The 13,266-nt window shown below is 32.7% G+C and overlaps 1 protein-coding gene across 1 annotated transcript in view; it reads left to right on the forward strand.

Annotated features, from left to right (window-relative positions):
- The first annotated feature begins 304 nt into the window (after positions 1-304).
- The window catches only part of LOC132923449 (zinc finger protein rotund-like), a 108,943-nt gene continuing 95,981 nt past the window's right edge, over positions 305-13,266 (forward strand). Inside the window, 3 exon segments of the mRNA XM_060987446.1 lie at positions 305-1,141; positions 1,143-1,371; positions 8,796-9,314. Of these exon segments, the coding sequence (XP_060843429.1) occupies positions 585-1,141; positions 1,143-1,371; positions 8,796-9,314 (1,305 nt within the window). The 5' untranslated portion in view covers positions 305-584.

Genomic DNA, 13,266 nt, shown 5'->3' on the forward strand with positions numbered 1-13,266 from the left:
CGTACGATGTTTCCATTTTCCTTTGCCTTCCCCTCTCTCCACGACCCACCTTTATTCAATACTCCCCCCCTCTCTCTCACACACACCCTCTCACTCGCTCTCTCTCTGTCCCTCTGGCTCACTCTGTTTCCTTCTTATTCACTCACTCTGCCGTCTCGCGCTCGCTCTCATATTGCACCTCCCCGACGTCGTCGCGACGATGCCCACCCTGTTCCTTTTCTTCGTCCCGAGGTTTTTTTTTCTTTTTGTCTTGCATGTATCTCATGTGTGTGTGTGTGCGCTCGCCGCGGACGATTTTTTTTCCCCTTCTCAGTTTTCCGGCATCGTTCGTTCTGTACGGTTTTCCCGAGCGCGAGACATTTTCCACACATATAAAAAACTCAACACACACAAAAAAACGTTCACAACTTCAAACAATATACGAACAATCGCTGTGATTGTACTGTTCGTGCACGCGCCGATACGTCGTTGAGGCTCGCAAGCCACCACCGTCACATCAGCACATACACACACACACACATACACATACATATATATACATAATATATATTGTTTCCGTGGTCGCCACGCTGACAGCAACTGCAATGACGACACGGCAGCGAAATGAACAGCGGCCGGACGACGACGACGACGGCGGCGGCGGCGGTGACGGTGACGATGACGATGCGGTTTCGCGGTCGCCGCCGCCGCCACCACCGCCACCGCCGCCGCTGTCACCAGATCCACCGCCACCGCCGCTGCCACCGCCGTTACTACAACCACCACCGCCGCCACCGCCACCGCCGCCGCGATCTCCGCCTTCGCCGACTACACCGTCTCCGCCGCCAACCGTACGTCCGGCACTCGAAGATGTGGCCGGCGGATCGGCCGCATCCGCAGCCGTGGCCGCCGCTGCAGCCAAGCTACGGCCGGCCGAATCGCTGATGTTGAGCCCGTCGCTGTACTACAAACGGCTATTGGCCGCAAACGTGGCCGCAACTTTCGGCAAAGCCGTCAAAGCGCACCACCAACAGCAGCAGCAGCACCACCAACAGCTGCACCAGCAACAGCTACAACTGCACCCCCATCACCACGGCGTCGTCGGCGGTCATCACCACGTGGCCGCGCTGCACAACGCGCACGGCTTGCACTTGCCGGCGGCCGGGTCACCATCACCAAAACCAACTCATGGGTCATCACCAGCAGCAGCAGCAGCAGCAACCGTCCGTCGCGGGAAACAGATCCGCGGCGGGCGCCGCTTGCACGTCCGGCGACGACGACGAAGATGACGGTGACGACGACGACGACGACGACGATGATGACGACGATTGTGACGACGAAGACGACGACGCGGACAGCGGAGGACACCATCACAAGATCGGCGGCGTGGAGGTGACGAGCGCGCGCGACGTGCAGTTCCGCGACAGGACGCGTGTGGGTGACCAGTCGTAATTACTTGCGCGCGGGCCGCGGGGAGGCGGCCGTTTTGGCGCGATTCTCAAACCAACACCGCCGCCGCCGCCGCAGACAGCGCGCACGTGTTATTTAACTTTTCATTACCAACGGCGCCGCCACCCCCCGCACGTCCTGCACCACCGCGGCCGACGTTAGGGCGAAACGCTGATGCTTATATACGTCTGTACGGCCGAGACCGTCGGCCGCGCGCGCGTAATCATTACACGGTTATCTTCATCATCCCTTATTATAAGTCTCGCCGCACCCTCTCACCACTAATACATACCTACTTAATAAAAAACCGCTGCACTTATCGCAGTTCGTACATCGACGGTTCTTCCTCTCGCCATCCCTCCCTGCAACCAGTGCAACAATACCGCCCTCACAACTTTCTCCCTCCAATTTTAAAAGTATACATCGCAATATACACTACTTAGGTAGATTTTATATTTATATACCGTTGAATTCCACAAGTATCGTCTCTCTCGATATAGGACAAGTGCAACGGAAACGACTTATCGCATTACGATAAATAATATTATATAATAAGCGTACCGATTGCGTCTCCTTGCATAGTTTTACAAAATAACGTGGCTTATAATATATTGTTATTGTTATTATTATTTACACATTAATACACAGAATAAACGGGCATCAAATTTTAAATCATATAGGTCAGTCTTAGAAAATAATAGCAATTTCGGTCGACTGCAAATTTTGCATAATAGCGTAGTACCTATAATAATAATTGTATTTTATAGTTATATGCTCTCGATAGTTTTGAAAGGTTAAAAACGCATTTTTATGGAACAACATTTTGTTAGATTTGTTAAACTTGTTTATGTTTTAAAAGATACCAACCTTTAGCTACTACACCACAGCCACGTCCCGCACTAGGTTTTAATCTTATAGTTCATCTGTTTTTCTATCTTTAGCTCGGACAAAATACCAACATTCGTCCATTGGCACCGAATAATCGTTAGCTCGCGTGAATGCGCTATATTATATTTATGTAAACATTCGTAAGACAAAATTAAAATATTTATTATTAATATTAAGTTTTAATAAGAGTATTTTATACGTATTACTTTTTAAAATAAAAAAGGTCACTTCGGGCCTCGTTGGACCTAACCGTCAGCCTCAATAAAAAATATGTCATTCATCATAATCTATAAACGATATTGAAACGTTATCGTTTTTTTTTTTTTTTTTTAATTGTCATTCGTGTTCATCTGGAGTCCTAGAGAGCGAAATAAATTAAATATTCAAATATTCAAACGTTGACAAGGGACAAGTGTTGCTTCTAACGTACACAAAATGACGGTTTTTTTTTTTAACTAGGATCATTTTAAAATCACGAGTTAAATGTTTTTTTTTGAATATTATAAACCACAAAACTCGTTCTCGATCTCGATCGATACCTACAACATCTAAGGCATATATTTCATATGTAGGACCCTGTCTGGCTTATTTTCAGTTATTTTCAACGCTATTGAGAAACATAATTTTTGTTTTTCACGGTGATTTAAAAAAAAAATCCCAATTTACCAAACATAATTTTACAACAAATATTTCAGATTGTTTTATTAAATCGATTATATTAGACACATTATTTAATAGATATCTAATATAATTTCAACTGATAGGTACATTTTTTAATTTAAAAATTACTAAAACTTAATATAGTAACAACTTTATTATTTTATATATAAAATAAAAATTTTAACCAACATTTTTGAAGAATAGATTTTGGGTCAATATATTTGGTTTTGATTTTTTTATGTTTATTTAAATTGTATCCTTAAAACGCATGGAAACTAATCGTGACATCATTTACATAATAGCGATGAGTATCACTCCGAAATTATAACAACATAAAAAATGTATAATCGTGCAACTATGCAGTAAATATACTAGAAAATGCATTTTGAAAATGTAATCACTAATAATTAATAATAAAAACAAAAACAGTCTATAATAATAATTATATCGCATTTTATTTGACCATACAAATTATCGATTTTCATTAAAAATAACTTGGGTATTATTTTAAATTGTTTATTTATATTTTAACTGGTATCATATTATATTTATTTAATAGAGTATTGAATGTTTAAAAATATTAATAAATCATAAAGTTGTTTGATTTTAGTGTCAGTTTTTCCTCGAATTTCATTTCATATACATTGCAGACTAATAAAAAAAAAAATCACCAACTATTTATATTTTATATATCAATATATATATACTAAAAATTTAAAATTATTGGTTTTCATTGCAATAATATGATATTTATCAATAATTTATGATAAGCTCCACAAAAGAAATATGTTTTGATAATTTACTATTTAAATTTGGAGGTCTTTTTAATTGTTTTTGGAACTTTTATAGTAAATATTTATTCAAATTTTATAGCTTAACTATAACTATAACAAAATATCTAAACCTTTATTAGAAAAAAAAAACCATCAAACGAAATTACGAAATGCATCAAATAACATTTTAATAAAATAATTTTTTTTGGTTATATATATTGTACGCTGTGTATTTCTGTATACTCATAAATATCTCTTACGCATAATAAATAATAATTTAATATATATAAAACATTATAATTTATTTATATAAGTCTAAGCTAAAATTACTGATTACAAAACCTTACAGGTTAATGGTTGTTTTTATAATTTATGGTAACAAAAATATATATACATAGACAGATTAAATCGTATAGAATTTTTGAATGGTTATATTTACCCGAGATTTTTAATAATGATAAAAATACTTAAACAATTGTTTTCAAGTGTAACGATTTGACATTGATTGGCAGATCCAAAGATTCGCTATTACCTAATGGACACTAAATTCTTGTATCACAATAATTTTGATTTTAATCGAAACGAGGTAAGAACCCAATGCGTTCCGTGATTATACGCTGTACCTACGTCATTTAAAGGGACGAAACGTGAGAACTATACATCCTACTTCATATTACTCGTAAGTCAATTTTGTCAGCCCCTTTACCCCCCTAATTTTATCAAACAATGTTTCGTTCGGCCTCGTTTCTCTGTTTCAACGAGTTTGCATTGTCCTCGTTTGACAAATAATAATTAGTCCGTACTGTTTGTTTATATATTCACCATCATAATAATATAATAATTATCACGTGAGTTCTAAGGTTCAACCGAGTTTTAATGTCAGCTACAATACAATGTCTGTTTTGGTACAATGTCGTTTATTGATTTCTAAAGTAGGTGGAAAAAAAATTATTATAAAATAAAAATTAACCGTGAAACTGGTTGATATGTGCTCCACGTGCAGCTGTTACGCGTATAATATTATGTGTTCGCACTGTGCACAACGTATTATAGTTTTCATTTCCAAGGTCGGTAATATTATAACATGATCGTGGAAAAAAAATGATAAGAGGAGCACACGAGCGTCTGGTACGCGTGTGGATCGTCGCGTTTGTTTCCATAATCGCGTGTGGCTCCTTTTTTTGACGGGATCACCACATATTATTATTATGCCGTACCATATTAAATGATATTATTAAGACAGTCGGCTCTTTATTTACATATATCATTTCACTCTCAGAAAGTCATCGACCCGTGCATATCTACAAGATCGTGTTCAAAATAATATTATGTCTTTCGTATAATTCTGTCGCGTATGAAAATTCTTTGGTTGTGTGACATCTATTAAGAAATTCGTTTGACCGACGTTTTGTTTTTATTATTTAAATATCCAGTCGAAAACTTGATCGACGTTAGAAACACAATAAAATACACAGTATATTATAACATATTAATATAATTAATGTCTAAAATAGTAGTATTATGTTGATTTTAATTCACCATTATTCATTAATAACAGTATATAACAACGATAAATTCAAACAATCGTAGGCTATTCACAAAACGATCATGAGATAATATTTATTTACGTAATAGATTATACGATCTATATAATATGTAATACAGAGAACTCGATAACTTAGTTAAATTTTTTTTTTTATTGTATTTGTGTTAATATTGCTATTGTGATAAACTAAATAAAACACAATTTAGATATACGTAAAATATGGACTGAGAAGTATGAAACTACCTCTAAAAAATTCGCAACTTCATACAAATTATATACGACAATAGTAAATGTTATAATGATCTGTATATGTAGAACCTTGCACAGTAAAATTTAACGTAGGTATAATTATTAATAAATTACTCAATTCGACACACATAATTATGTATTTAATTCGTATTATTATTTTTGGTTTTTAAGGGTTAAGCACAATGATTTTGAACATTCGATCGTGTAATAGATACGATTTAAAAATACTTTTTATACTAGTGACTTTTTTAAAAAATGTTTTCATTTTGTTTACTATACTTACACTGCCAAATGTTTGTACTATATTGTACCTATCTGATTACAACAACATATTATGTCATTATTTCTTTGAAAATGAATTCCTAATCAACTATATAGTCAATGCACGTCATATAAGTCGGTACCTCCTACTCTTATAATATTAAACATATTTATAATGTTATAAAAAATTATATACAATTCAATGATATATAATAATATATTATGTATCCGTTATGCGTGCACACTAAATTACTACTATCTTCATTCAAAAGAATTGGTGCAGTGTTATTAGATGATCAGTTGAAAACTTTGTCCGACCCTTCATAGAAGTTTTGTGTCGACTGGTTACAGAAACAACCAAAAGTCATAACTTACAAACTAGGTCAAAGTCCTTAACGTTAAACCCGTTTTATTCGAAACTTTTGTAGGAAATGGCCATGTGTCGCTTATTATTATTAAGAAATACGAAAATCACAGCTTCAGCCAATATATTCGGATACAATTTTTATATTATATTATTTATTATAGGTATTAGGTGTATAATATAAATACGAACTATAAAAATTCAGACGATCAGAAGAATGATTATAAAGTATTTTGAGGAAAAAATTATTACATATTACTTAAAATATAGGCGTTTAAATACAATTTTACGATCAATTTTATTTTTTACTATACACCTATATAATATTACTATGTTTACCTTTACAATTTACACTATCACAATATTAAATGCGGGACCCGTATATTATGTGATAATAATATTAAATAATTGTTTTTTACGATCAACTTTTACCTTTTCTTCTTTGACATAATAATATGTATTGTATAGTACTTATAATTTAATACGGCTGCGTTTTAATTTTTATAATCCTCTTTAAGAAACTGAAATTTTACAAAATGCAGTTATTATGCAATGTTATCAATTGTATTATTGTATTGTATTGTGTTAAATATTTACTACTATTCAAAACCGAGACAGATAATATATTTAAGTATACAAGAATATAAATTTGCTTCGAAAGTAAAATTATTGTATTAAACGATGCTAACTCGACGTTTCAGCATCTACACGTGTTGAACAACATATATAAGCTGTTTTTTTTTTCCCAAACATAAGCTTATATATATGTTTAACTAGATATACGCGCGTGTCCATTTGACATGAGAAATAAATATTCAATAATAATGTTGTGTCAAGTAATCAACGAATTCCTTAAATGAATGTGAATACAATTTAAGAACATTAGAATCTAATTGTTCCGACTGTTGAAACATTAAACTATAATATATATATACACATATATAATTATTATACAAAAGATTAGAGTATTTATATTATTAAATATGTAACACATAATATGCCTTCACTATGAAGAAGATTTGTTATTAGTTTTATAAAATGTCAAAATGTTTATATAGTGTTATTTGAAAAATAACAATTGAAAGTTTAAATTATAAAATACGCTGTTGTTCCAATACACTCTTCGTGTTTACAAAGTAAAATAATATAAGTAAAAAGTTTTAAAAGTTGTATAGTGTTTATCGTGTTAACGTATTTATTGGTATTATATTATTCAAATTATTTCGATTAGTGTACATTTCGAAATCAATTCGAACTACGTATTTAAATACTTAAGTACTGAGATATATTTATAACTAACAATAAAGCTGTACATTTAGGGCTTCACTATTTACTTAATTTAAGCAGCCAATGAATTTATGTACACCTTTATTTATAAATTGAAAATTATTTATTAGTCATCGGAAATCGTAACTATATTATTAAGATATATGCATATATATATATATATTTTTTTTAATTAATTGCTGAAATTCATCTTTAATATTAATTAAACTATTACGCATATTGTGTATTATTTTTAATTATTTCTCTTATTATACGTGTATCGCATATGGTAATGACGTAATACTTGCCAATAAATTAATGATTTCTGTCACAAATATAAATGTTATTTTTTGTTCGGTAAAAAAAATCATTTTAATGAATAATATAAATACTATAATAATTTAAGTTCATATAAATTAATTTACTCGGGTTCTGCAAAACTCAATACCCGTAGGTATATTTAACTAAACAATAACAATAAATCATCTTAACATTGTTATAATAACGAATCAATCTTATACTTATTTCAGTTAGCTAATTACAGGTAGAGGTACTCGTTTTTCCATACTTCATTGACGTTGACGAAAATACCAGTATGTATAAACCGTACGTGGGTGATAGATATTTATTATTTTTTTACCACAAATAGGCAATACCATTATTTGTTAATGTAGGAATAAATTATAAACGAAAAACGGACGACTTATCGGTCAAGTACGAGAGCAGCGTTTCACATATCTATACATATTATATTAAATCTATTACAATACAAAGTTAGAGTGGCTCGTAAACTGTAATATTATATACAGGTAGTTGCATTTAAAATAATAACATTGTGCTTGTGAGGGGCAAAAGGTCGGGATGTACATATCGAAAATGAAAAACGTCAACGTTTGTAACGTACGATTTATATAGTGAAACGGGCAAATGGTATGCGCCGGAGCAAAAATAACTCGTCTACGTTATTGTATATATTTTTTTATAAATTTTTCCACAAAGAACATCGCAGGAAGAAAAAGTAACCTTACGAAATTAGAAATTTAATAGCAGCGACGTTTATGTGCGATTTAAAGCATCTATACCCTTGCAAAGTGCATTTGAGCACACACAAAATAGGTAACGCGGATGGAATTCGCACGTGTTTCGAAAATGAAAGTTTGCCGTCAACGTCTCGAAAATATCGCATTTGTCTTGAACTCTGTTCACTCTGCGTTTTTGTCGGTTATAATATATCGCATAACGATCGCCAAGCCGACTACCCGTATATACTATAATAATAATAATATTCTTGTCGCTTGCGTTGTTATTATGAACAGTGATCTTGATGGATTTTTTCCGTTTTCTGTTTTGTTTCCGACAGAAGGCGGCTTTCCTGTGGCCGTCACCGGAGCAACAGGCACAGCAGCAGCAGCAACAGCAGCAGCAGCAACAACAACAACAGCAGCAACAACAGCAACACCAACAACAGCAACAGCAACAGCAACAGCAGCAGCAGCAACAACAGCAGCAGCAAAATAACCTTGCCGTGGCCGGTGGTCAGACGTTGGGCCCCGGAGCCGGTAGCCTAAACAACAACAACAACAACAACAGTAGCAGCAACAACAACAACAATAACAACAGCAGCAGCCACCTGAACGGCAACAAGTGTGGCGTCGGCGGTATCGGGTCGGCCGTCCACCCGCAACACCTACAGCAGCAAGGTGGCGCGGCCACCGGGGCGGGCGGCACCGGACTGGTGCACTGGATGTCCATGATGGCCGAGCACATGAACAACGCCGCGGCCACACATCACCATCACCATCACCCACATCACCATCATCACCCAGCCGATCCAGCCAACGCCATGCACTACATGTGGAATACGCCGGCCGTAGACGTGGTGAGTACCTACCTTATTTGCTTTGACGGTGGTTTAATATTATATTACACGTTATTATTCTTACGTATAGTGGGCATATACTATAATATTAATATACTCATAAACGAGTTCATTTTCATACAACTCTTTTTTTACCCGACTGCGGTTGGTTTCCTGAAAAAGAATAATTAATACGCATTTTACTTAATGGCTTAAAAGCAGCTGTCTCGATTTACGATATAATCGCAACGAGTTATTAGAATTCGATTTTTACGGGAGGTTATTTTTTTAAGTCTAATTATGATATTGCTCGGTCTAAAAAATAATTATCTACATTACGCGCAAAAGGCGTTGGGTTGATTGGTGAAGAGGCCTTTCGTTAATTCGAAAGCACTTTGGCGGATATTTCTGGTTAATTTGAAAAATAACTCGTCGAGTTAAAAGCAGATCGTTAATAAAAACAGATGTATAGGCGTATAGCAAGGTACAGTGTGAATGTTCTTTAACAAACGGTTTATGAACATTTATAAAAGTTAAAGTTGCACAATCGCCACGGAGTTCTGATATAGTAATTAAAAAGAATTATATTACATTTTTATGACTTGATATTTTTCTCCATTTCATACTTAGCGCTTTCAGTTGAATGTATATTGTTCATTATCTATTTACTTGAAACCCAACGTTGTAAACGATAAAATCCGAATACGATACCCAAATAACCATAATACAATATACTATGATGTATACATAAATTATATATAAAGTAGTTATTATCGATGTATCTATTGTATCTATTATACGAACTATACACGAGTCGACTTAAATGTTATAATTTTTATTTAAATCGACTACACAATTAATTTCATAACATACTTAACTGTGGATCATCGTAGAGACTTTACGGTAAGCTCGCCACACATCATAACTCCAACGTGTAAATTATCACAGATCTCGATTATATAATATATCATGATAATAAAAATAATAATAATATTGTTCATTTATGGTTTTTGTATTTGTTAAAAATGATCTTTTAATTTCTCATTCCACGGAGACTGAAAAAAAATACGTCCTGCGCACATTTTCGGCGGGCCTTTATAACATTTAAGAAACACCGTATAGTACCGGACGAAAATAAAATCTCAAGTCCTTTTGATATTATATTATATATATAGGTAATTTATACCGTGGTTATGTGCTCGTGGTAGCCAACAATCGTGAGAACCACATTACCGCGGCTATCTTTCCAAAATTAAGAAACTACTGACGCCAATATAATAACACGAATGAAAAACCGTATATTGTGATATTAAAATATACACACCGTAATAGTGGCGACTCATTGTATTAAAATATGGTGAGTCGGTAACTATATTGCGTTGTTTATACGATTCATATACACATTATCGTATCGTATTCGTATCGCGTTATTATTATTATTATTATTTTTTTCGTCAAAGATTATTAAACCGTGAACAGAAATATAATCATACATAACTAATTTTTGACTGAAATTAATCGAATCGGTATTTTTTCTTATGAACCAGCTATATACCTACATTATATTATTGTGATTGTCGACTGATTGAAAACATCTGCAGTAAAATGAATTATTATCGTCATAATAATAATTATAAACCGTCGTAGGAACGAAATTAATACACATTATTTTTTAGTAAATCAAAATTAATTTTAATATTTTATACTAGTCATATATAAGAATCGATTTTAAATACAAGTAGATCCGAGTGCGTACACAATGTGATCCACTATATTATATTTTCTTACACATAATGTTTGTATGCATTTGTTCATTGGAGTAATGTCAGAAAATTATAATAAGTACGTTTGAAGTTCTATACTATCGATTATAATATCAACAGCCTTACAGCCTAAACTTTTTTCTCGAAGTTAAACGGTGATAAGTGATTATAGTATTTGTGATATTATTTCAATGACACAAAATACACTTACATATTTTTGATTAAAATGTAAGTAAAAATTCATAATCAACAAATAATATTTACAAAATTAATTGGTTACATTTGTTTTTTTTTTAATTCTATAGCAGTGTCTTTACTATAATAATATAAAAGAACTTTTGACTTAAACATTTTCGTTTTATTAGCAATAGATTTAATGGGCCAAATTTAAATTGTAAACAATTCTATTTTGGTAACGTCCAAACTTGAAAATTTTTAGTAATTTTTAAAAAAAATTATAAAACCTGGAAAATTAGTAAAATTATCATTTAATTATTGATATATATTTCGTATAATTTACGAAACCCCCGTCGAATGTGAGAATTTTTATGTACAAATTTGAAATATTATTATTATCTTGAGAGGGCGAGTTAGCAATTGCCCGACATAAAATCGATTGAGATATTGTTCTTATTTTTTGTTAAGTTTAGGTCTATTGTGTATTAAAATAAATATTGTTTGAATAAAATGTACATAATATGAAAAAAATAGCTATTTAAGTACCAACCATTATATTAAATATAAAAAAACTTAACACGGTAGTTGTAATAATAAAACGATACAAGAATTAAGTAAATTTTTCATATCAACACAATACTAACACTAAAATCATAATAATTTTAAGTATTTGTTTATTTGAATAATCATCCAAGAATTAAGACATTGTTTAGAATGACTTTAAAGAGATTATTCCGAGTTCCTATTTTCATGGTTAATAAAGTATAGTATATTAGTATTGGTAGTACGTTGATTTTTGAGTACAAAAAATGATATGCAATACAGCCAGGTAATAATGTGATATAAATAACACTAATTAAAATATGTTTAAACCAGTTAGATTGTTAGTCACTTAACCAATCATTTCTGTTCGATAATTAATTAAATTATTGATCAATTTTGAAAAGTTACTGCATATAATATTGCGTTAATATATAGTATATATATATAACATTTTTTTATCCAGAATATATAATGTATTAGCTAGGTTGTTAATTAAGATTTATTACATATGTTTTTTTTTTTTTTTTTATATTAAAAACCTTTAGTATTGACAGTAACTTCATATTTTTAGACTACTATATCGAGTTCAAAATGTACTTCGAATTAATTTAAATATATTTTTAAATAAATATTTATTTCGAACTCTAATTAATCAATATATAGATTTCCTCTTTAAAAATATTCAAACGTACATAGATTCTTATTGGTTATCGAGTTTTTTCTTTGATTTTATATTCATGACGATGATGTGGCCACTTTCGTGATAAATTTCAATTTTTTCAATTAGTTTTCGGAATACATATATTATATACTATGGTTACATTTATTCCACCTTCGAAAATACTGGAAAAACAAGTTGTATTCTTTATGAATAAATAAAAATTACATAAAAGGCACAAAGTCGTGACCGATTTCTCGATATTTCAAACATAATTTGAATTAAAAGATATTATGTATGGTATTATGTACGGAATGTATAGTATGTTCTCGTCTTCTCTTGTATTTTTGTTTTGTTTTTTTTTTTTTATTTTCCAAATCCGTTATTCGTGATCGAAATGCAAAAAAAAATCATCTCCGTACCCTTTCGTTTAACCGACTTCCGAATAACGGATAAAAAAAATTTGGAAATAAAAAAAAAACGTCGTGCATAATACCATGATAATAATAATAATAATAATAATCATGATATAAATAAGAAGAAAACGCGTCATTACTCGTCAGCGTGTGTACGTCGTATACATTTATCATTTAATAATATAATCCGCGGCCACGTCGGTTGTTCGTACAATACTCGACGTGTCATTATGTAAGTGCATATTATACACACAGTTAGTGTAAGTATACGATGTCGTACACGCCGCAGCAGAAGCCGTTAAGACAAAAACGTAAAAAAAAAAAAAAACGGAACCCGGCGGGCACCGTATACAGTGGTTGGTGCGCGGAGCACATCTTAATAATTCGAGTCCGTGAGATTTTAGTGTAACGGACTC

This window comes from Rhopalosiphum padi, chromosome 2 (assembly GCF_020882245.1).
Source record: "Rhopalosiphum padi isolate XX-2018 chromosome 2, ASM2088224v1, whole genome shotgun sequence".
Taxonomy (NCBI): Eukaryota; Metazoa; Arthropoda; class Insecta; order Hemiptera; family Aphididae; genus Rhopalosiphum; species Rhopalosiphum padi.